Below are 23,577 nucleotides of genomic sequence, written 5' to 3'. Positions count from 1 at the left end.
GAAAAAGATATGTAACAAAAATGCGTGGATTTTAAATGGTCACAATGATATGACGGATACGGTGGGTTAATTTTAAAGGAGTTTTGTTGTGACGCGGTTTACAGTACAGTAGAAATGTGTTGTCTGCTAGATTTATTCCCATTCAAATACACACGGCAAAAATGGATGGGCTTAGTTAGCTGTTATCTCGATAAAGTTATTTTTAGAGGGTTTTTTTTAAACTGCATATTTTTTTTAATTAATGAAAATAATTTAGTTGGACGTAATATATAATTTTCTATAGTTCTGAGTAATTTTGAGAATTTTTATAACAACGAATCTCTGACTAGCCTGACCAACGAATCTCTGACTGGCCTGTCTTTATATTCATGTCCCCTCCCCGTAGAAATTCCCATGGGACAATGGGCCCTGTTATGATGCATGTTCTAAGTGTAGATCAGTGCGGGTGAATGTTGGTGCGAAAGGTATGTTGAACGCATGGAATGATGACGCGTATAGTGCGACATTGACAATTTTGTGTAGAGACTGGTTGCTGGGCGGTGTGTGTGAGGCAGGATTCTCTTGATAGTCGTGGCGAAAAGATGTACGTGAGTCAAGTATGATAATAAATCTAAGAACACGAAGTCTGCGTTCATCTCATTGATTGGTCGGTGAGCAAGTGCATGAAGCCGGTCTGTGGATACACCCCCCTCTACATGGTAGTGCAACGTAATATAGTGGTATGGAATCGGATTAAGTGAAACCCTCTCACTAAGCGTAATAGGCCCAGCATTGGGAATTAACAAATTTTCGCCCCCCCCCCCCCCCGCAATAACAATCCTGGTCACTGGTCAGCATAAGGATACTTTTGTCATGTCCAGGCTTTCTGTTGTCCGCTCACTGTGTTGGAGCATACAGTGCAATAGTTCTGATGAATTATAATCATGGTATTTTTATAATTTAAATCACAAATTAAGATCTGAATAATTTATGTGGAAATCGAAAAACTCATTCTGAATTTTTTTAATGTAAATAAGTTACCGGTAGTTTAAACTAAAAGTGAATTTGCTATTTTAAAAAATACATGACTAGCACATAAAAAAAGTATAATTAAGAAACATTTTCTAATTGGTAAAATTTAATGTCCTGTTGTTCCTGATTTTATCCCGTGTATGCTATTAAAAAATCATTTATAATCACTTAAATAGTAGTCTATGTATATACATGTTTATTTGTCTTTGTTGTATTTCGATCTTTAAGTGTTTTAATATGTATTTTATACTAATTAGATGTCATCCATAATGATGTCACGCTTTTTTTGACGATTTTTACCTCCCCCCTCCCCTCTGTCACACGTCGTCACAAAAAGGAAGAGCCCCCCCCCCCCTAAAATGACGTCACATCACAGCCTACAACCCCCTCAAAATTGCAATTGAATTTTTTTTTAAACATCGATATTTTTCTAAAATTTTGTCTGAACTCTGTCAAAATAGAGTATTTTAATCAATTCCTATTACAGTTGATTAAAACAGTTTTCTAAAACGCGAAATAACGTCTACAATTCGTTTTCTAACTTTGCTTTTTTATAATGCAAAAGTGTGACGTCGCACCATCTGAACCCCCCCCCCCACCTCCCCCTTATCACACACCATCATAAACTTACGGACCCCCCTCCCCCCAACGAATGTGACGTCATTTATGGACGACCCCTTATATATATCATCACATTGTATTTATTTCTTATTAAAGATTAAAAGAATAATTTTCGCCAGTTTTGTCAATTTGGCAAGCCTGACCTTTAGATCGCATCGTCGTTTACTTTTATAACCTAGCATCGATTCTTATACTACGTAATAAAAATAAACTTAGAATATATAAGCTATTTTTACAAATTATTGTTATTGCGGATATATATTCTTGAATTTATGTTTTATTGAATGGGAACGTTATTTAAAGTAAAATAGTTTTCTGTTTATGTAAATTTTGCACATCTTACAAATGGCGGGAAAATATATTAATAACCGTATCGATATTCTAAGAGTATCGACTTCAAATCGTCAAGAAACGTTTTGTCTAAATACCGATACATTTAATATCACGTGTTTTTTTTTGTTACAAAATTTAATTTATCCTTTTGTGCAACTATAATAATTAATTGTATTAAACAAAGTACCGTTTATCAAAAGATAATGATACAAGGTTAATCAATTCTAATGTCGGCTATCATTGGAGGTGATCGATTCATTTACTGTCAATTTTATTCAGACAAATTATTTGATTTAATTAAACTAAAAAAATATCGTGGCTAACCTATTAACCAATAATTTTAAAATAATTACCGATCAAAATATAAAATCAACAAAAGCCTAATTAATTACCTAATTAAGTCCTGCGAGTTGAAATTGAATCCCAAACAGTGCACACACCAGTTGTGTAAGGAAGTGATATGTGACGTGAACAAGAAGTCACCTGAGTTATATACCAGTCACGGGGTTTTATTTCTTTACACGTCACGCTTGAGTGGTTTTAAAAGATCAGGTTTGAAAGAACAACTGGTATCTACTGGAGACGGGTGTAAATATTTTGTTTGAATTTAACATGACCTTTTCACACTGTACTATTATTCTTTGTGGTCACATTTAAGGTAGGATATAGACATGGACACCTGTAGACATTGACACCTGTAGACATGGGCACCTGTAGACATGGACACCTGTAGACATGGACACCTGTAGACATTGACACCTGTAGACATGGGCACCTGTAGACATGAACACCTATTGACGTAAGCAGGTTAACGGTAAATAGTAGATTGTACCGTGTTAGTGATGAACATTAGTAAATTAATGCAATTGAACGGGTAGGAGGGTCTGTATCACTTCTCTACCGGAGATAGTGTATAGTATATTTAGATGTAGCATCATTAAGGTCCGATGACTAAGTGGCAATTCAAAGAGTATATTTAGATGTAGCATCATTAAGGTCTGATGACTAAGTGGCAATACAAAGAGTATATTTAGATGTAGCATCATTAAGGTCTGATGACTAAGTGGCAATACAAAGCACAGAGTTTACAGCCTTATAAGATTGATAATAATTTTTTACCAGGTCCGATGACCACTTGACTCTGGAAGGGTTTACGGCCTGTAGTCAAATAAAATGATGCAGTATATTATAATATAGTATCTCCGTGGCTGATACACGTGCAGGATGAAAGTATTGTAGTAGGTAACTCAAATGTACACTCAACTGCTACGTCGAACTAGGCCACATACATCAACAGTGTTAAGACAGTGACACCCGTTCAAAATCTTAATTGTTCTATTATTAAACGTCTTCTATTTTCTAGGTAGGTTAAAATGAACGACTTCAAAAAATATATCGGGTGTCTGTCCATATTTATTGACGTCTGCAGACGTTACTTGTCAATGTCCGCCCATATTTGGACGTCTGCTGACGTTTAACAAGCGACAGTTGTTTAGTGTATATCACGTGAACATATTATATCTCTGTACTGAAGGAGCAGCTTTTTATTTCGTTTATTGTGAGGCTGTTAACTATCTATGTTGTGAGTGTAAAAATTTACGTTTAACACGTCTTTCAACTGGTAAGGTAGACATATATACGACGTCATTTCGTCATTTGTGTACGTCTTATTTACGCCATCTGTACATGTGATGTACGTGTTTTTTATGATCTTTTCACGATCTGAAAGTTGACATCTAAAGTTAACAACGTTTACCATATTGATAAACAAACGTGTGACGTCAGTGATGTGAAAACTTAAATAAAATCAATCTTTAAATCAAAATTTTAGTTACACATATAAATGATCTTATTTGGTGAGTCTACTTACATAAATAAATAATCTTTTAGGTGAGTCTAGTTACACATTTAAATAAACTTATTTGGTGAGTCTAGTTACACATGTATACAATCTTTTTAAGAGAACCTAGGCAAGTGACATACGCATTTAAAGAGATGATGACAACATGGACTGGTACATTGAGAAAATCTACAGAACAATGGGTTTTTTTTTTGTCAAATACAGATAGTTACTCTATCGGACCTGAAGGTCACTTCTGATGATAAAGTAGAGTTCACCTGAATTAGTGGCATCACTTGTATAATTAAAGTGTGGTCAGGAATGCATTAAACTAAAATGGATTAAAGAACGCCCTACACACAACATGGAGAAGTGTAGTGGTATGTGCTGTACCACGCGACCCAACCATTTTATCTCTACAGGTCATGTAAAGCTTTTTTTATTGAGATAACAACAAAATTTATTTCTTGATCTCACAGTCGTACACCGTGTCGTTCCTTTCATTTAATCTATAATTCTTGTCACACTTCTGCATTGTGTCAATGTTCACAAGTGTTGCAATAGTCTTAAAACGTGTTTAGCTTAAGTCTGTATTTAGACAACTGGAGAAAGAACTAGCGAAAACCAGATTTTTAAAAAAATAAAATACCGAGTCATATGTCAGAAGTTGTCGTTTTACTTAAACGGCTAGGTTGTTGAACAAATAATGGTTAACAGATTTTTGGACGAATTCCAAAAACTTTAAGTCTAAAACGTTTCTTTTACGCCAATCTTATATATATATATTTGGCAAAGATCCTTTGAACTGTGTATTGTACGTGTGGCTTTACACGGCCGTCTCTAGGTTATTTATGCCATATTGATTTATCGATTGAAGTGTGAGCGCTACGTTGGTGTTAGATGATTGATTTGATAATTTTAGGCTGACGGTCAAATGTTGTTAAACAGTCAACAGCTATTCAGTTGGTGACGCCATTAAGACGATAATTTGAATGTGTTGTATGGATCCGTCAACATTTGAAAACACGAGAATAGGTCAACTCTAGCCTGTACTGACGTCGTTTGTAAAACATTGACATTATGGTCCATACAGTGGAGTGAATTTGATGAAACAAATATAATTGAATTTGATGTTTTTATTACGTTTATAACTGATTCATGTTTCTAAATGGGAGTTTTACCTATATGATATTTTATTAAATAATCAATGGAACATTTCTTACTTTACAATAAAACAATTTACAGCAATGCAAAACGAAAATAAAGTAGTGATATCTACATAGATTGCATAGATTGTTAAATTAATATTCATATTAAGAAACGGCATAGTGCAGAGAGCTACACTGCCCACTCAATTTTAAAGAGGTGGAGGGGGGGGGGGTAAAGTCTGATTTTCAATAACAAATATGTAATTAGGGTGGGGGAAATCGACAAAATACGAAAAAAGTATTTTCTACTTGGGGGGGGGGGGGGGGACGACACACTAACGGTCACATTAGAATACATATATATGTATAAAGTTTTTGTACTCTACACATAGGGCCTGCACGTAGGATTTTTGCGTCTATCACACCAATTGACATATTGATCATAAAAATGTCAATAAAAATATTAAAAACTTAAATGCTGTTATTGAATCGTCTGTGACAGGCTTACAAAATCAATAATCGTCACGCTTCAGTGAACTTTGACTATGGACGACCTCTGCTTACGTTAGCTCGACATTCACAGCTATATCAAGGTTGTAGTTACTATAGAAGATTTTTAAAAAAATATATAATCAAGTTTTGAATAGTTGCTGGCGAATAAAAACTTTCCCTTTACCCGACCACTGACGAAGGTTGTGGTAAGTTTTGAAATGGTAAGCTAAGCTAGTCGACATCTTACTCAAGGCTATTTGTATGATTGTGTGTATGTTTATATGTATGTACATCTACATTTACATCGACATCTGGATCTATGAATATGAACATAAGAAAGAACATTAACGTTAATACACACACACACAGACACACATACGCATCATACATACACACATACACACACACACACACACACACACACACACACATATATATATATATATATATATATATATATATATATATATATATATATATATATATATATACTCTGTAGGGATTATCACATTTAAAAATATTTTTTAATAAAACATTTTGTATCAATAATATGATCAGATCAGTTGACCCATCAAAATAATTCATCCTATCCCCTACTACTCCCAATACCACATTTTGTCCTTAGACTAAAAATGAAACATACATTCTGCACTTTAAATTAATAAATTATCTAGGAGAGGGTTCTGTCATTTACAATGTGATTTCTTTTACCAGACTTGGAGCTTAAGAGTGTAGAGACACGTTTGAACACCACAATATATGTGTGTAATACAGTCAATCAGTAAGTCAGTAAGTCAGTCAATCGATCAGTCGATCGCTCAATAAGGCATTTAGTAATTAAATCATACAGTTATACAAGTGTTCAGTCATTCCGTCATTCAGTCATTTAGGAAGTCAGTCGTCTCGTCAAGCTGTTGGGGTGGCGGATCGAATAACATGGATAATTTTACGTCAGCACTACAATTAATTCAGTCCTTCAGTCATTCAGTCATTCAGTCATTCAGTCATTCAGTCATTCAGTCATTCAGTCATTCAGTCATTCAGTCATTCAGTCATTCAGTCATTCAGTCATTCAGTCATTCAGTCATTAAGTCATTCAGTCATTCAGTCATTCAGTCATTCAGTCATTCAGTCATTCTGTCAGTCAGTCATTCAGTCATTCAGTCATTCAGTCATTCAGTCATTCAGTCATTCAGTCATTCAGTCATTCAGTCATTCAGTCATTCAGTCATTCAGTCATTCAGGCATTCAGGCATTCAGGCATTCAGGCATTCAGGCATTCAGGCATTCAGGCATTCAGGCATTCAGGCATTCAGGCATTCAGGCATTCAGGCATTCAGGCATTCAGTTATTTAGTCATTCAGTCATTCAGTCATTTGTTCGTTTGTTTGATCAGTCGATCGGTCTATCATTCAATCATTCATGCTTTATTACATAGGTAAGGTACTTGTGTACTTCAGGTAAAGTATTTTTTTCACATGTGTTACACATGTAAGGTACTTGTGTAGCACACATGAAGTACTGGTTCAGGACAGTTAAAGTACTTGTTTAGCACAAATGAGATACGTGTGCAGTACAATGAAAGACAAGTAAAGTAAATGTTTGACAAAGGTGAGATACAAATGTATTTGGAGTGTTTCCAGCTAGTTCTAACTAACCAAACCCAGGTCTATACCTCGCCAGTCATACGTATTGATTTCAGATTGAGTCACGTGACGAGACCCTGTCTTTAGAAATTAATGAAAGTGTCTACAGGTGGATTAAAATATTTCTAGAAGATGTCCAAGCCAATCGACGAAACTAATTGATTTTTATTGATCTTTTAACATTTGAAAATGTGTAAATGACGCTAGAGAAATACTGTTATAATAGGACACGAAATAGTCGCTTGCCAAGTAGAATGTAGACAACAAGACGATTTAATATAGATCTAATGTGTTTCGTTTGATTACACGTGGGTTAAAATAAGTATTTAGCCATAGCATTTTATGAACATATGTTCATGTTGTTCGGGTATTTTAGTGAATAGAAAACACCTAATTCCTATACGATCTTCAGCAGAAAAATAAATTAACTTTAACTCTGTTATAACAATTGCGAGTTGATAGTATTGTTGTTATTGTTAAGTAAAACGTAATGTCTCTTATTATAAAAAAAAGTAAAAAAAAATGACGCTTCTACAGAAATTCGTCCTCCTGATATTATTGTAACCCACCCAACACCAAAACAAATTTGCTTAATAATAGACTTCAATATTGAATTCCAATATTTATTACCAACTGGTTTCGGGACATCATTTGTTAAGTAATATAAGTTTGAAAAAATAGAAGTTTGAGCAGGTATATACCTGTCCAAAGTTTGAGCAGGTGTATACCTGTCCAAAGTTTGAGCAGGTATATACCTGTCCAAAGTTTGAGCAGGTATATACCTGTCCAAAGTTTGAGCAGGTATATACCTGTCTAAAGTCTTACGTAATTCGTCACTTCCCACTCCCCCGCCCCACCCCTCAAGCTTTCACTTAAAATTGTTTGTCCTCATGTAAAAAAAAGGCAAACTGTTTTTCAGGTACTAATCAACACAGCCTACTTGGGCCACTGCAAAGGAGCCTCAAAGGCCTTAAAGATGGCCAGGAAAAACTACATGAGCTTTTATGATGGCCGCCCAGGGGTGAAGAAGTTGGCCGCCCAGGGGTGAAGAAGTTGGCCATGATTCTGAACGTGGCCAGCGACTGTGGGGACGAAACCTCGGCTGTTGATGAAGCGAACAAGATCAAACTGATGGTGTCTGAGGTTGTTGTCGTCTCAGTTGGTGCCGCTAACCGGACATTCCTTGAACAAGATCAAGCTGATGGTGTCTGCGGTTGTTGTCGTCTCAGTTGGTGCCGCTAACCGGACATTCCTTGAACAAGATCAAGCTGATGGTGTTTAAGGTTGTTGTCGTCTGAGTTGGTGCCGCTAACCGGACATTCCTTGACCGTCTGGCGTCAAGATTTGACAACGTCTTGACCTTCTCTAGTGACCTTGAGCTGATATAGGGAGCCATCGGACAAATTAAAATCATCACGGCTAGTGTTGGTAGGTTTGTCACGTGTAACTTTAAATTGATTACACTGGCGTCATTACATTGTAATTGATTACACTGACGTCATTACATGACAAATTGATTTCACTGGCGTCAATACATGCTAAATTGATTACACTGGCGTCATTACATTGTAATTGATTACACTGACGTCATTACATGACAAATTGATTACACTGGCGTCATTACATTGATTACACTGACGTTATTATATGTTAAATTGATTACACTGACGCCATTACTTATTAAATTGATTACACTGGCGTCATTACATTGTAATTGATTACATTGACGTCATTGTATGTTATATTGATAACACTGTCGTCATTACATGTTAAATTAATTACACTGGCGTCATTAGATGTCAAATTGATTACACTGGCGTCATTACATGTTAAATTGATTATACTGGCGCCATTACATGTTAAATACACTGGTGCCATTACATGATACACTGGCGCCATTACATGTTAAATACACTGGTGCCATTACATGTTAAATACACTGGCGCCATTACATGTTAAATCGATTACACTGGCGCCATTACATGTTAAATTGATTACGCTGGCGACATTACATGTTAAATATGAAGCTGATTGCAAGAATGTGCTAATTTTTCGGATTTGCATTTGACTAACATTTAGAAAATTTACAGTTTTAACACTCAGTAATGAGATAGACAAACTCGCATTTCGCAAATCACCCACATATTACTGTCAGAAACGATGTCAGAACCTATGATACTTAACTGAACCAAAGTTTCAGAACACCGATCTTCCGTAAAAATCCATCCTATATTTGACAGACTAGTTCTTTAATTGTGTTGGTGTCCGCACTGATGTCTCTCACACAACTTGAAAACTATTATTCACAACCGACTTGGTTCAAGATTTATCATTTAAAATTGAATGAAATAATTGACTAACGTTTGGCAATTTAATTTTGTCCGTCTGCAGATATTTTATTTTGTGAGTCTGAAGCTATTTCCCCCAATTCTACTAAGGTTTTGATAACATACAATTATGTTATGTTGTCAGGAATATATTTTGGCGCCACCGCGTAAAACAAACTTTGTGTCTAACTATTTCTGCTCCCATGTATGCTCCGGTTGCAGACATTCATTTCGTCATCGATTCTTCTGGAAGTATCGGCGACGTCAATTACTCGAAAGAGCTGAACTTTGTTGTGTATCTGACGGAACATTTCAACATTGGCGACACGGCTTCAGTGCCATGCTGTTCTCAGACTTGACACAGATGTTGTTTACTCTGGAGACACAGACACACGCCATCATTAAACAGGTAGGTACAGCCTCAGTTGTGTGCTGTAGCTAGATACACAGACACACGCCATCATTAAACAGGTAGGTACAGCCTCAGTTGTGTGCTGTAGCTAGATACACAGACACACGCCAGCATTAAACAGGTAGGTACAGCCTCAGTTGTGTGCTGTAGCTAGATACACAGACACACGCCAGCATTAAACAGATAGGTACAGCCTCAGTTGTGTGCGGGCTGCTGTAGCTAGATACAATAGCAGAATTACAATCTCACGTCATGTATCACAACACTGATATAATCTATCACAACACTGATATAATCTATCACAACACTGATATAATCTATCACAACACTGAAGCAATGTATCACAACACAAATTTATTAAAAAAATAAGAGATGGTTTGATCAGCTGGTTGAGCAGACGTGAGACGACTGCTAACCTGAAAGTCTCGAGTTCGAATCCGGGGTTCATGTCAGTAGTATGTCTCTAAGTCCACCCAGCTCTGATGGGTAACTGACCCACGTTAGAGAAAGTAAAGGCGGGATGGTATAATGCTGACCACACTATCCCTTCATAAGCCGAGGTAACTGAAACAAGTGAACTCTACTTCACCTGCCCCATGGGCCGTCAGATTAGAAAGGGTACTTATAACAAAGATATAAAAAGATTACTATAATATAAAAATATAACAAAAATTATATTGTCACCGGTTTCTGTACCGATGTCTATAGTTACAAATTTTTTTCTTTAAAGACTGCCTTTTCTGACGGACGGTCCAAGGGAGAATTCAAGTTATAATCATCTGTTTTACTGAACTCTAAATACGAAGAGTTAATGTAGTTTGTTATCCTACAGGCAGTACTCTATACTGGGTGGCTTCAAATGTTTGTTACTGGTCAGGTACTCATTAGAGTTGGACTCAGGGAAGTGATACCGGCTAGAGACTGTAAATTAACAATTTCTTATTTTTGAAATGCTGTGATCTTTTAACTTGTTGTAGTGTACACAGTGCTACACTTAAGTACACAGTGCTACACTTAAGTACACCGTGCTACACTTAAGTACACCGTGCTACACTTAAGTACACCGTGCTACACTTAAGTACACCGTGCTACACTTAAGTACACCGTGCTACACTTAAGTACACCGTGCTACACTTAAGTACACAGTGCTACACTTAAGTACACCGTGCTACACTTAAGTACACCGTGCTACACTTAAGTACACAGTGCTACACTTAAGTACACAGTGCTACACTTAAGTACACAGTGCTATACTTAAGTACACAGTGCTACACTTAAGTACACATTGCTATACTTAAGTACACAGTGCTACACTTAAGTACACCGTGCTACACTAAGTACACCGTGCTACACTTAAGTACACAATGCTACACTTAAGTACACAGTGCTACACTTAAGTACACAGTGCTATACTTAAGTAAGTACACAGTGCTACACTTAATTACACAGTGCTACACTTAAGTAAGTACACAGTGCTACACTTAAGTACACCGTGCTACACTTAAGTACACCGTGCTACACTTAAGTACACCGTGCTAAACTTAAGTACACAGTGCTACACTTAAGTACACAGTGCTACACTTAAGTGCACCGTGCTACACTTAAGTACACATTACATCCAAAATTCCACCGAAATGAGAAAGAGTTTTTTTACTTTTTATTTACGTTTATATTTACAAGAAATTTGTGACATTTTTTTTCTCCACTCCCAATCCAAAAATTAACAACTTTTTCACTGATAAAAATAACGAGATAATTAATTAAAAGTTTAATAAAGCTCTACAATAATGTCAAGAAATATTTCAAGAGCAGACATCCAACAGACGCCATGTTTCTTTACATTTTAGAAAAGACAGACATCCAACAGGCGCTATGTTTGTTTACATTCTACACAAGAGCAGACAACTACTACTCAACTACACGTCTGAGTCCACCCACAGCCCACTATAATTTAATCCACCAGAGTTAGATCCACTGTGGGGATGGTCAGACCTCCAGTCCCACCCCAGTCTGTAGACCTGAGCCCCACTGCTACCTGGACAGGTATAATTAGTGTACGTGTACCTGGTGTCTCTTCCCCTACCCCACTGCTTGTGTACCCAGTGACCTACAGAGACCTGCTTAGAACAGCCATGAGGATGTGACACTATAATGGTCAGCTTGTCCACATCTCTACGACTCTCGAATTTGTCCCTTACTTTCTCACGTAGACCTTCATATCGCCTCACCATCTTCTCCAGTTTATCCGCTACATCTACGTCATGTGTCCCACAATACAACAGACACCAGTCTCTATCAGTGTCCGACCCCCACACCTCCCACCCACAAATCTTGACCACTGGACTTTGATCATCATCAAACCACAACCTACAGCTGGACTGTCTCGCCTCACTCTCATCAAAAACCACATGTGTGGCTGTCACCACCTGAACCTCCCACCACACTTTGCTGGGCGTGTCCGAGTGGTCACATTCAAGACAAGGACAAGATATATAGCCCCACATTTCCTCTGTGTACTTGGTCACATCCCACACCCTCCCAGTCCCTGTCCTCAGTGAGTTCTGTCCCCTGGTGTTGTAGCAAGGATATGGATCTTTAGTGCCTGGTACAAACTCTGGTCTCTTTAGACTGGTCAACTTAACGGCTATCCTGACAGTTAGGTCAGCCAGGGCTTTAGTGAGGTCATAAACATCGTTGTCTTGGTAACCAGAAGGAAAATGTTCAAGACTTAACTTATTTACAGGTACAAAGTTTTTATGGCCAGGATTTTTCTCACAGTTTGCCAGGTGTGTGTGTAGATCTGCCTCACCTTGACCTTCAAGACATTCTTGTACTTCATGTGTACCTGTACAGGTAAACGAAACAATTTTATTACTGTAAACATTTCATTAGCTGTTAAACTTTGACAAACATAAAACATGAAAACTATCTACAACATCCAACTGTCACAACCATCTCAACCATCACCATCTTAAGATATTGATCCAGTAAGAATTTCAAACTACAGAATGTTCCAACATAAGGACTTCATCAGCACAAAAAAATAGTACGCATGCAGGTAGATAACTTTTTAGGACCAATTTTTTCCAAAGAAACGGACATTACCTGTAAAATATCTTGAGATGTCCTCTCCACTGGCCATACTGTTGTGGTCATCTAGACTATCCTCTCCACTGGTCTTACTGTTGTGGTCATCTAGACTATCCAAATTAAATCCTGTTAAATAAACCAGAACACAAAGATTTGACACATTGTCTACATCAGCACTAAACCATGGCTGTACACTTGATTAAGTTAAAAGATAATTAACAAACTTACCTGTAACTTGATGTGACAGATCTCTACTGGCCTTTACTGTAGTCTTATGGTCATCTGTGGCAGCTGTTTGATTGAAATAACCTTGACCTTCACATCACATTCAGCAGCCAACAGTTACTCTGTTATAGTTAAAAATATTTTGACTTTATAAAGAAAGAAGTTTATATGGTAGCTTGACTAGTCATCATCCAGTGTTTCTTTACAAACTACATAACAAAAGCCACTGGTCAATGATATGACAAAAAGACGTGTGGCAAATTTTAAACCAACAGCCAATAGATAATTATATAAAGGCCCGTAAATCGGTATGGATTTGTCAACGCTAAGAAGAGAAAAAGATAAAAAAAAAAGATGCAAAAATGGCTATGGACTGAAATTCCCAGGGAAAAAGGAGGATGGGCCGGCCAAAGAAAACATGGAGAAGAATGGTTAAGCTGGGCTCACATGGGCACAGATTAAAGGGGCAGCTCAAAACAGAGTTCGCTGAAAACGTGTAGTTACAGCCCTTTGTTCCCCAGGGGCCACAAAGGAATGATGATGATAATGATGGTGATGAAATTATTCCCTCCCTCCCCCCCCCCCCCCTCCCCACGGCATACTAACTCACTGATCAATGGTAAGAATACATGCTAATTTTTCTATGTCAAAATAGTCTACTGTGTACTTGCTGGTAAGAAACCATGCTATTTTTGCCATGTCCAAATTGTCTACTGTGCACTTGCTGGTAAGAAACCATGCTAATTTTGTCATGTCCAAATTTTCTATTGTGCACTTGCTGTGATGTATCATATTATTATTTCTAGCAAATACTATTGATGTTCTTTAAATTTATTTTACACACTATAAAGTGTACATTCAAATGTTGTAGCTTATCAGTACAATAGTTCTGCCGAATTAAAATCATGGCATTACATAACTTGATGACAAACTTAGATAATTTTTATTGAAATGGAAAAACGAATTGTGACATTTTTTAAATCTAAATAAGATACCGGGAGTATAAACTAAAAGATCATTTTTGAATATTAAACGTACGTGATTAAAACTTTTTTTTAAAAAATGAATAAATGCTGATTATTTAAAAAATCATTTTTATTATTAAGAAATTTTTTTTTCTAATTCTTAATACTTAAATTTCATGAAATTCCATATTTCTTTCATTGTATGATATTAAAAACATGTATACTAACTTAAATAGTTGCTATGTGTATAAATGTATATTTGTCTTTTTTGTAATACGAGAGTTAAGTATTTTATGTGTATTAATATGCTAATTATATTTATTATCATATTCTATTTACTTGTAATTAACTTGTAAATTAGAAGAGTAATTTTTGCTAGTTTATCAATTTGGCAAACCTAAACTTAAGATGGTATCGGCGTTTACATTCATGGACTAGAATCGATTCTGATACTACGCATCACCTTGTGAGTAATGAGAGTAAAAAGAAAAATTAATAATATGTTAGCTATTTTCACAAATTATTATTGCAGATATATAATGATGTATTTATGTTTTATCAATAAGAATATTGATTAAAATAAATTTTTCTCCATTTTGTGTAAATTTATGCACATTATACGAATGGCGGGAAAGTACATGAATTACCCTATCAATATTTTAAGAGTATCGACTTTTAATCGTCGGCAAATGTTCTGTCTAAATTCCGATAAATTTAATCTCATCGTCATAAGTTAAAAAATGTACATTATACATTTGCGCAAATATAAATAGTAATTAGATTAACCAAAGTACTGATAATAAAAGCAGAATAATACAAGGTTAATCAATTATAATACCATCGATCATTGGAGGTGATCAATTGACTTATTGTAAATTTTTATCAGACAAATTATCTGCTTTAATCAAACTACTTTAATTATTACGTGTAACCAATGAAACAATAATTTAAAGCAATAATAATTCCTGATCAAAAAATAAAATTAACAAATTAATTACCTTATTAAGTTTTGCGAGTTGAAATGTCATTACAGATCAAGCTTGGGTGGTTTCAATTTCAATAGTAGGCACGAAGATAATTTTTGAAAGAATCACTGGTCTCTACTGTAGACGGGTGTAAATATTTTGTTTGAATTTAAAATGACATTTACGCCTATTAATATATAATGCTGAGGTCAAATTTAGTTCTTCTTCTTCTTCGTTCTTAAAATATTAATGTTGAAGGGGATCGAGATTTATCTGCCAGTGGGTTTGTTCGAGACTTTGTTCGAATGTATCAACCATATATATATATATATATATATATATATATATATATATATATATATACATATATATATATATATATATATATATATATATATATATATATATATATATATTTATATAGAGAGATTATAGGAAATTGGGGACATAAGACCTGTAGGACATAAGACCATAAGAACATATGACATGTATGACCTATAACCATAAGAACATATGACGTGTAGGACATATGACCATAAGAACATATGAAATGTAGGACATATAAGAACATATTTCAATTAAGACATATGACCTTTGTCAAAGGACCAGTAGCACACACGACCAGTAGTATAAGGAACCGTGTAGACTATAGGAGCAGTAGAAATTATGTCTAGAGGCTTAGCCCCTCAAAACAAAAGTGTACACCGTGACTGAAGGTGTTGGGTCGGCAATGTCTTATGTAGTGCTTATGTACATTTTATGTACGTGATAAGTAATTGCCATGTGCTTGGCAAGTACCCACGTCGAAGCATGTTCACCCTATGCACGAATTAGAACAAATACTAGCCATCGGTACCCGTTTCACGTGAATTATGGGCCTATATATTTTACAAGGTTGAACTTGTTTGAGACAAATAATTTGTAAAATAGTTATTGGTCAAAACGCAATGCGCATTACTACACGCTGAACGATATTAATGACAAAGCAAAGAAATAACTAATTAGCTAAAAATCCGACACATTTAAAGTAAAAACTTATAAAAGTTTAGGCCGAGAAAATCATATTGTATACATTTCATAGCGTAAGTAGCTCTAAATCATATTTGAATAAAAATAGTTCATTTCTTTATTCTATTCTAAACTCGGAAGATGACGTCATTAGTTTCGTGATCTTTTTTTTAGTGTAAACATTAAGTGACGTCATTGTTAAATACGCTCTAGCCTACCTATAAACGCTTTTCCGGTTGCGTAATTAAATTTGTTCTTCTACATTCGAATACGCCTTTATTTTTTATTTTTATTTTTTAAATACAATTGTCGTTATACATTTAAAACATCTACCATATTATTTTCAACAAAATTCCGTATCAAGTTCTCGATATATCGCTGTAGATTCTGATGTGATGTCCGGCGAAAATATTTTGCGGAAAGACAGACAGAGAGAGAGAGAGAGAGAGAGAGAGAGAGAGAGAGAGAGAGAGGGGTGCGCACGTGGGCTTTTATACATTAGGATTTTTAAACATTGTCGCGCTGCCTCTCTTCGGAGAAAACAGTCGGTGACGTTTCACATCCTTACGGAATGGAAAAGCTGGGTTTTGTAATTTGGCTCTCTAATACTCGGATTACTTTTAATTTTTGAGCGACCTCCGATGGTCAGAAGTGGTACTTTACTCTATTTTTTTTCTAAATACCGGTAATTTTAGTACTGGTGTAAATTTGAGCTGATATTTCCTTTCTAAAAACATTTGAAATCAGCGAACAACTGTACACTATTTCAAGGATAAACATGATTTATATGGCAGCGTCTTATTTTCGTGAACATTTTTCTAGCGATTAGGATTAATAAAAAATATTAACTTCAATCTTCACTTAACGGCGATGGAAATTAATGTGTAGATTTGTTGACGTAGACGTGAACTTGAAACAATCAGCTCCCGCAATGGTAGACTTGATAGCAAGATAACACTAGTCATTAAACTAAATGTTGTTATCTATTAGTTACAACACCCTCCACTAGAGGACCCCTCTGTAAAAAATTGTGTACTGTCATAATACCACTGTTACTTATTTAAATCTATTTCTGAATCAGTATATATGGATAATTGTATAGCCTATGTATGTTTAGAATAGTCATCTTAAAACTGATGCTATGGTCATTGATTTGGTTTTTTCCGTAAAACTATATTGATCAAACAAACGTTACCAACACAGACACCCAGGTAGTTTAGTGCAGTATTAAATTGTTAGAAACGGTAATTCACAAGCACTGCACGAATCATCTTCACACTAGAGTGAACCTTGACATTGGCGATTTCTGTTAGCTCCACATTCACTGCCACAATCCTGGTTGTAGTTTTAAAACAAGACATTCTTGAAGAAATTTTAGTAGGATCTTGTTTGTCTAGCTTAAACAGGACTGGCGACTAGAAAATCACAAGATAGAATTATTTACTCTACCAATTTGTCCCATTCGGGCAAGTGTCCATTCGGGCATTTGTCGCATTCGAGCAAGTGTCCATTCGGGCAAGTGTCTTTCGGGAAAACGCCCGGCTCCCGTGTTGCAGTTATATCATATTAAGATTTCTATAGTTTCAGATAGGATGTAACTGTGCTAAACATTGCGGTATGTGCTCTTTTATTTTAACTATGTAATTTAGTAATAAGCTAAATACTTTCAACTGATTGCCGACAATATGAAGCGAATATAGGTTAGGACGTGGACATAGCGTATGTAGCGGAATTAGAATGCTTACGTTTTTACAAAAGCGTTCTGTGTAAAAGTACTTTCGATATTAGCTTAGTTATACATAGTCAAAGTGGAGCAATATATAAATGTAAAGAAAATAGTCTCGCGCGTACAACTTTTTTTTTCCTCTTTCTAATTTCAGTTTTTATAAAGCCCTGTCATATGATCTTACTGAGAGAGATTAGATTATAGACAGTTGGTTAAGGACGTTCTAGGGCTTTTATTCACAGTATATGATAAGAGATAGAGAGTATTTACTAAATATATTTTAAAGTATAGTATGATAATGCCGCTGTAAAAACAAAATGGCAAGGTAGACAGGACTGGGGCGAAGTTGCTGGGAGAGAGAAACTGTTAGTGGAGGAAAGATTTTAAGTACAGAATAATCGATGAAACTTGTGTTTTATCTTAGAATAATTAATAGAGTATGAAATAATTTTATTTAAGCTTTTTATAGAACGTAAGGAAATATTTGGTTGCTACAAGTTGTTTGTTGCTAAGAAATCAACAACAGTCAATCCGCCAAATAAAAAAAAAAATAAAAAGTAATTCTTACAGTTGGAAAGAAAAAAAAAAATTACCTTTATATAAGACACCGTCGTGTATCTACCAGCTGTTGTCTGGGGCGTTGTTTTACCTGGCTAGTCACGTGATTGTCGGATATCTTCCAGCGTTGTGATTGGCTGATATGTTTAGTTTTATGTCAGATGTTTAATTGTTACTTAACACGTTAGTTAGTTGTCAGCATAAACAACAGATAAAAAGATAGTCCATCAAACTGATTGCAGTGTTGTAACTATGTAAATAAAACTTCCCGTTTTTGACTCAACGCCCCATACAGCAGATGAAGTAGAGTTCATATATTTACTGACGCTGGCATCTGGATGGATGATGTGTTCATTGTCAAGTCAACCCGACTTTCGTTTCCTAAACGTGAGCAAGGTACTTGATAGAGCTGGATAGACTTAGTGGCGCTCTGCTGTATTTCTGGTTCCTATAATTGTTTTAAACTTTACCTAATTTGCTAACCTTAATGTTTGTGTAAGATATTGCATGACACCTTTGGAAATGACTGAGTGCAAAAGAAACGCTTTGGAGGTCTATGGAGCAAAGTATTGTACCAGCTTACAGTTGAGGTCTATGGAGCAAAGTATTCTATCAGCTCACAGTAGATGTCTTTGGGGAACTATAACCACAACCAAACGAAGAATGACTTACTGATGGATATAGGATTCTCTGGCTGAGACAACCGGATCGTCAAGGGGAGTTGATTCTTCTGCATTAAATATAATATCTGTAGTCCACAGCTTAAAACAGCTGTCCCTGTCAAAGTCCGAATCATGATCCATTCCATAATCCGCATCACTCTCTGTGGAGTATAGGGCAGGAACAAATCTCAATTTCCAACATTTCACTCTGTCTTGGGCGAGCCACTTTAGTTCATGCCAGATCTTGCCAGTAGCCTGCACTTCTTCTTCCATCTCTCTCCTCCATATTCCCAGTGGTCTTCCTCTCTTTCGCTTTCCAGGCGGAGTCCACTTTAGCGTCATGTTGGGGGGTCTTCTTTTGCTCATGCGTAGGACATGGCCCAGCCATCTCCATCTCCTTATCGTCAATATTGAGAGTCACTAGATCCAAACTTTAGCGTCAATATCGAGTCGCTAGATCCCAACTTTAGCGTCAATATTGAGAGTCGCTAGATCCAAACTTTAGCGTCAATATTGAGAGTCGCTAGATCCAAACTTTAGCGTCAATATTGAGAGTAGCTAGATCCAAAATTTACACACACACACACACACACACAAAATACAAACAACAAAAATGAGAAAGAAAACGAGTTGATTGAAAACTATTTATTTACGTTTATATTTAGAACAAAATTTGTGACATTTTTTTCTCCACTCCCAATCAAACAATCAACAACTTTCTCGCTGATAAAAATAACGAGATAATTAATTAAAAGGTTAATAAAGCTCTACAATAATGTCAAGAAATATTTTAAGAGCAGACATTCAACAGGCGCCATGTTTGTTTACATTCTAGAAAAGACAGACATCCAACAGACGCCATGTTTGTTTACATTCTAGAAAAGACAGACATTCAACAGGCGCCATGTTTGTTTACATTCTAGTAAAGACAGACATCCAACAGGCGCCATGTTTGTTTACATTCTAGAAAAGACAGACATTCAACAGGCGCCATGTTTGTTTACATTCTATACAAGAGCAGACAACTACAAGTCCCACTCCACCCCACTATAATTTAATCCACCAGAGTTAGCTCCACTGTGGAGATGGCCATACCAGCCACACCCCAGTCTGTAGACCACAGCCCCACTGCTACCTGGACAGGTGGCCGTTGTGTACGTGTACCTGGTCGAGCTACCCCACACCACCTGCCTGTCCACCCAGTGACCTACAGAGACCTGCTTAGAACAGCCATGAGGATGTGACACTATAATGGTCAGCTTGTCCACATCTCTACGACTCTTGTATTTGTCCCTCACTTTATCACATAGATCATCAATCCGCCTCCACATCTCCTCCAGTTTATCACCTACATCTACGTCATGTGTCACACTATACAAACTACACCAGTCTTCCTCAGTGTCTGACACACCCACCTTCCACCCATAAATGTTGACCACTGGACTTTTATCATCATCAAACCACAACCTACAGCTGGACTGTCTCGCCTCACTTGAATCAAAAACCACATGTCTGGCTGTCAACACACGAACCTCCCACCACACTTTGCTGGGTGTGTCCGAGTGGTCACATTCAGGACAGGGACAAGTTCTGTAGGTCTTGTATGTCTGGTCCATCCTCTCTGTGTACTTGTCCACCTGCCCCACCCTCCCAGTCCCTGTCCTCAGTGAGTTCTGTCCCCTGGTGTTGTAGCAAGGATATGGATCTTTAGTGCCTGGTACAAACTCTGGTCTGTCTGGACTGGTCAACTTAACGGCTATCCTGACAGTTAGGTCAGCCAGGGCTTTTGTGGTGTCATACAAATCGTTGTCATGGTAACCAGAAGGAAAATGTTCAACACTTAACTGTTTTAGAGGTACAAAGTTTTTATGGCCAGGATTTTTCTCGCAGTTTGCCAGGTGTGTGTGTAGATCTACTTCACCTTGACCTTCAAGACATTCTTGTACTTCATGTGTACCTGTACAGGTAAACAAAACAATTTTATTACTGTAAACATTTCATTAGCTGTTAAACTTTGACAAATATAAAACATGAAAATTATCTACAACCTCCAACTGTCACAACCATATCAACCATCACCATCTTAAGATACTCATCCAGTAAACATTTCAAACTACAGAATGTTCCAACATAAGGATTTCATCAGCACAAAATACAGTAAGCATGCCGGTAGATACCTTTTTAAAATCTTTCCAAATGGACATTACCTGTAAAATATGTTGACATTTCTTCACAGGCCATACTGTTGTGGTCATCTAGACTATCCTCTGCTATACTTGCTAAAGTGTTGGGGTCATCTACACATTTAGTAGGTGATGAGTTACTTATACCTGTCAAGAAATTAGTTCAGTTTAATTTGTTTTTCTGAGAATCTAAAGTTACCGACAATAAGGAGAAATATAATTCTGTATGATGGTCAGTTTAGAAGATTATGCACAAATAATATCTCAGATTAACATATCAGATTACATGAAACTGACCTTTGAACTCCCCACTTGACTTTAAGTCATTAGACAGCACACACCACTATGGAAGATCCTTCAGGCTCTGAAGAGAGAAATAAAATTATAGTGGAACTGTCATTAGCATAGCACTACAGAATGACAACATTTATGATGGAACTGTAATTAGCATACAACTACAGAATGACAACATTTATGATGGAACTGTCATTAGCATAGAACTAATGAATAACAACACTGTCTAATCAGTAATTAGGCTGTTACTAATGACTGCACAGGGTCCACCACTTAAAGACCTAAAATAAAATAGCATTATTTTCTGCAATAAATTTTATCTGGATTTAGTCAGATTTAATTCTAGTTTTGCTGCTATTATTATAGTGCTATACATCATGGTAAAATATGATTTTCTCTTAAATCTATAACTTTAGACTAGAATCTTTATCTTATTTAATATAAAATCTAGATCTAGATTCTAGATCTATTTAATAAAAATAATAAAGCATGTCAAAACGTAGAGAATTTTGTAGAACCTTTCGCTCTAATCTAGATTTAGCTTCTGCTACGCTAGTGCTAGCTTAGTTAGAGTCTAGACTCTATTTTTTAAAGTCTAGATTTAATTTATCTTTAGCACTAATTGCAGCAAAACTGGAACTAAATATAGTGTTCGAGATCTAGATCTAGATCTAGACCTGTGTTGAGACCGGAAACCTTGGGTTCCAAAAGTTGAGACCAAGCGTAACGCAAGCTAGAACCAACAGGCCTAGATTTACTATCGCTAGCAGAAATGAAGATCGGATTTCGATAGCCAGAACAATTGTAACTTTTATTGCCGTAAACAACATTAAAGCAGCCAAATTATAAAGTTTTGTAGAATGATTTCAATTTCAACACATTGGCCTACATAAGCAAAATAAGAAGTGACGTGTCACTGTGGGAAATGGGACGACGCCGCTCCAGTCACTAAGCCGTCCTTACGAGTTTGTCAACTTTAATAATGTGTTCTGAAGTAAAAATAGGCCCTATTGGAAATTGGTGATTAAAGTGCTCTTTAAATATATTATTCTTGATAAAATTGTAACACATACCATGGTTACCAGTCAGGGGGATAATTTATAATTTATTTGGTTGTGGCCCTTCTGTGAGCGATTTTTACCAGTGTTTTCATGTCATGTGACCTCTGGGACTCTGGGTAGTTGTACCTGTGTCCGCAGCATTCAAGCCCCAGGTTGCTAATGACACGGACCGTGTAGTTGTTTAACTTGGTTATGTTAAGGAATTGTTTTTTAACATACCATTGCCGCATGTTGCAGATTAGGCATGTGAAGTAACTTATTTAGATTACTTGATTGTATTTTTCTACTAGTGTTGCATGTTGCGCACTAGTTAGGTGAAGTATTTAAATTTATAATACTTGTTGGCAATATTGTATACTGGTCGTAACTTATTTTATAACACCTGTATATTTATGTAGCCTACACGTGATAGTGTGTTCAGCGATGTAACCTGTTTGTTGTTTACATTTGTTTTAGGGCTATATGCCGTTGATGGCTTTTTATGTTCATGAACTAGCCGTGTAATGATTTGCAATAAAGCCCGTATCTAACAACCAAATCGTCGTTTTGTTGTGTGGGAATTGTATTTTTTTTAAATAGTAGGCTTTTTTGTATAAAAAAATGTAAAATGGGAAAAAAGAGCAAAAAGTAACAGAAGGTATGTGTCAAAAGTACATATTTTGTGTCATTTGTAAAGCTATTTTAAAGCTTTTGGTGTTTCCGATATAACGGAAAATACGATTATATCGATACGTTGTTGTATAATTTTAAAACAACAAACAAAAGAGTATATCATACCGACTAAAGTAAACAAACAAAGACAGGAGATTGTTTACATAGTAAAAAAAAAAAAGACTACCCATCCCAGTGGTTAAACACCAACTTATCTTAAATTTGTTTTGATTTCCTGTGCCGTAATATGTTTGGTCAATCATCTCAATGCATCTCTACCTCAGAGGCGTAGCGAGGGGGGGGGGGGGTGGCGGGGGTGCGGGGGTGTTTGGTCAATCATATCAAAGAATCTCTACAAT

The 23,577-nt window shown here is 36.2% G+C and overlaps 2 protein-coding genes across 2 annotated transcripts in view; both read right to left on the bottom strand.

The window, feature by feature from the left end:
- Positions 1–12,997, bottom strand: part of LOC131936746 (uncharacterized) — a 53,206-nt gene extending 40,209 nt beyond the window's left edge. Inside the window, exons 1-2 of the mRNA XM_059293812.1 lie at positions 12,936–12,997; positions 12,640–12,675 (exon numbers count right to left, since the gene is read on the bottom strand). Of these exons, the coding sequence (XP_059149795.1) occupies positions 12,640–12,675; positions 12,936–12,986 (87 nt within the window). The 5' untranslated portion in view covers positions 12,987–12,997. The remainder of the gene's footprint in view (positions 1–12,639; positions 12,676–12,935) is intronic.
- Positions 12,998–19,715: 6,718 nt separating this feature from the next.
- Positions 19,716–22,797, bottom strand: LOC131936745 (uncharacterized). The gene is made up of 4 exons (XM_059293811.1): positions 22,648–22,797; positions 21,510–21,555; positions 21,237–21,359; positions 19,716–20,986 (listed from the first exon to the last, which is right to left on the bottom strand). Exons 1-4 carry the CDS (start codon positions 22,795–22,797, stop codon positions 20,055–20,057), a joined length of 1,251 nt encoding a protein of 416 aa, XP_059149794.1. The 3' UTR covers positions 19,716–20,054.
- Positions 22,798–23,577: the final 780 nt, after the last annotated feature.

The sequence above is a fragment of the Physella acuta genome, unplaced genomic scaffold (assembly GCF_028476545.2).
Source record: "Physella acuta isolate Inbredline_101_S28 unplaced genomic scaffold, ASM2847654v3 ptg000186l, whole genome shotgun sequence".
Taxonomy (NCBI): Eukaryota; Metazoa; Mollusca; class Gastropoda; family Physidae; genus Physella; species Physella acuta.
The sequence above is the reverse complement of the archived record's forward strand: the minus strand, read 5'-3'. Positions and strand labels throughout refer to the sequence as shown.

Coding starts and splice junctions, on each gene's coding strand:
- LOC131936745 (XM_059293811.1), bottom strand. CDS start 22,797: ATGCGGCAATGGTATGTTAAAAAACAATTCCTTAACATAACCAAGTTA. Junction 21,556..22,647: donor CACATGACATGAAAACACTG/GTAAAAATCGCT, acceptor GATCTTCCATAG/TGGTGTGTGCTGTCTAATGA. Junction 21,360..21,509: donor GTCAAGTGGGGAGTTCAAAG/GTCAGTTTCATG, acceptor ATTTCTTGACAG/GTATAAGTAACTCATCACCT.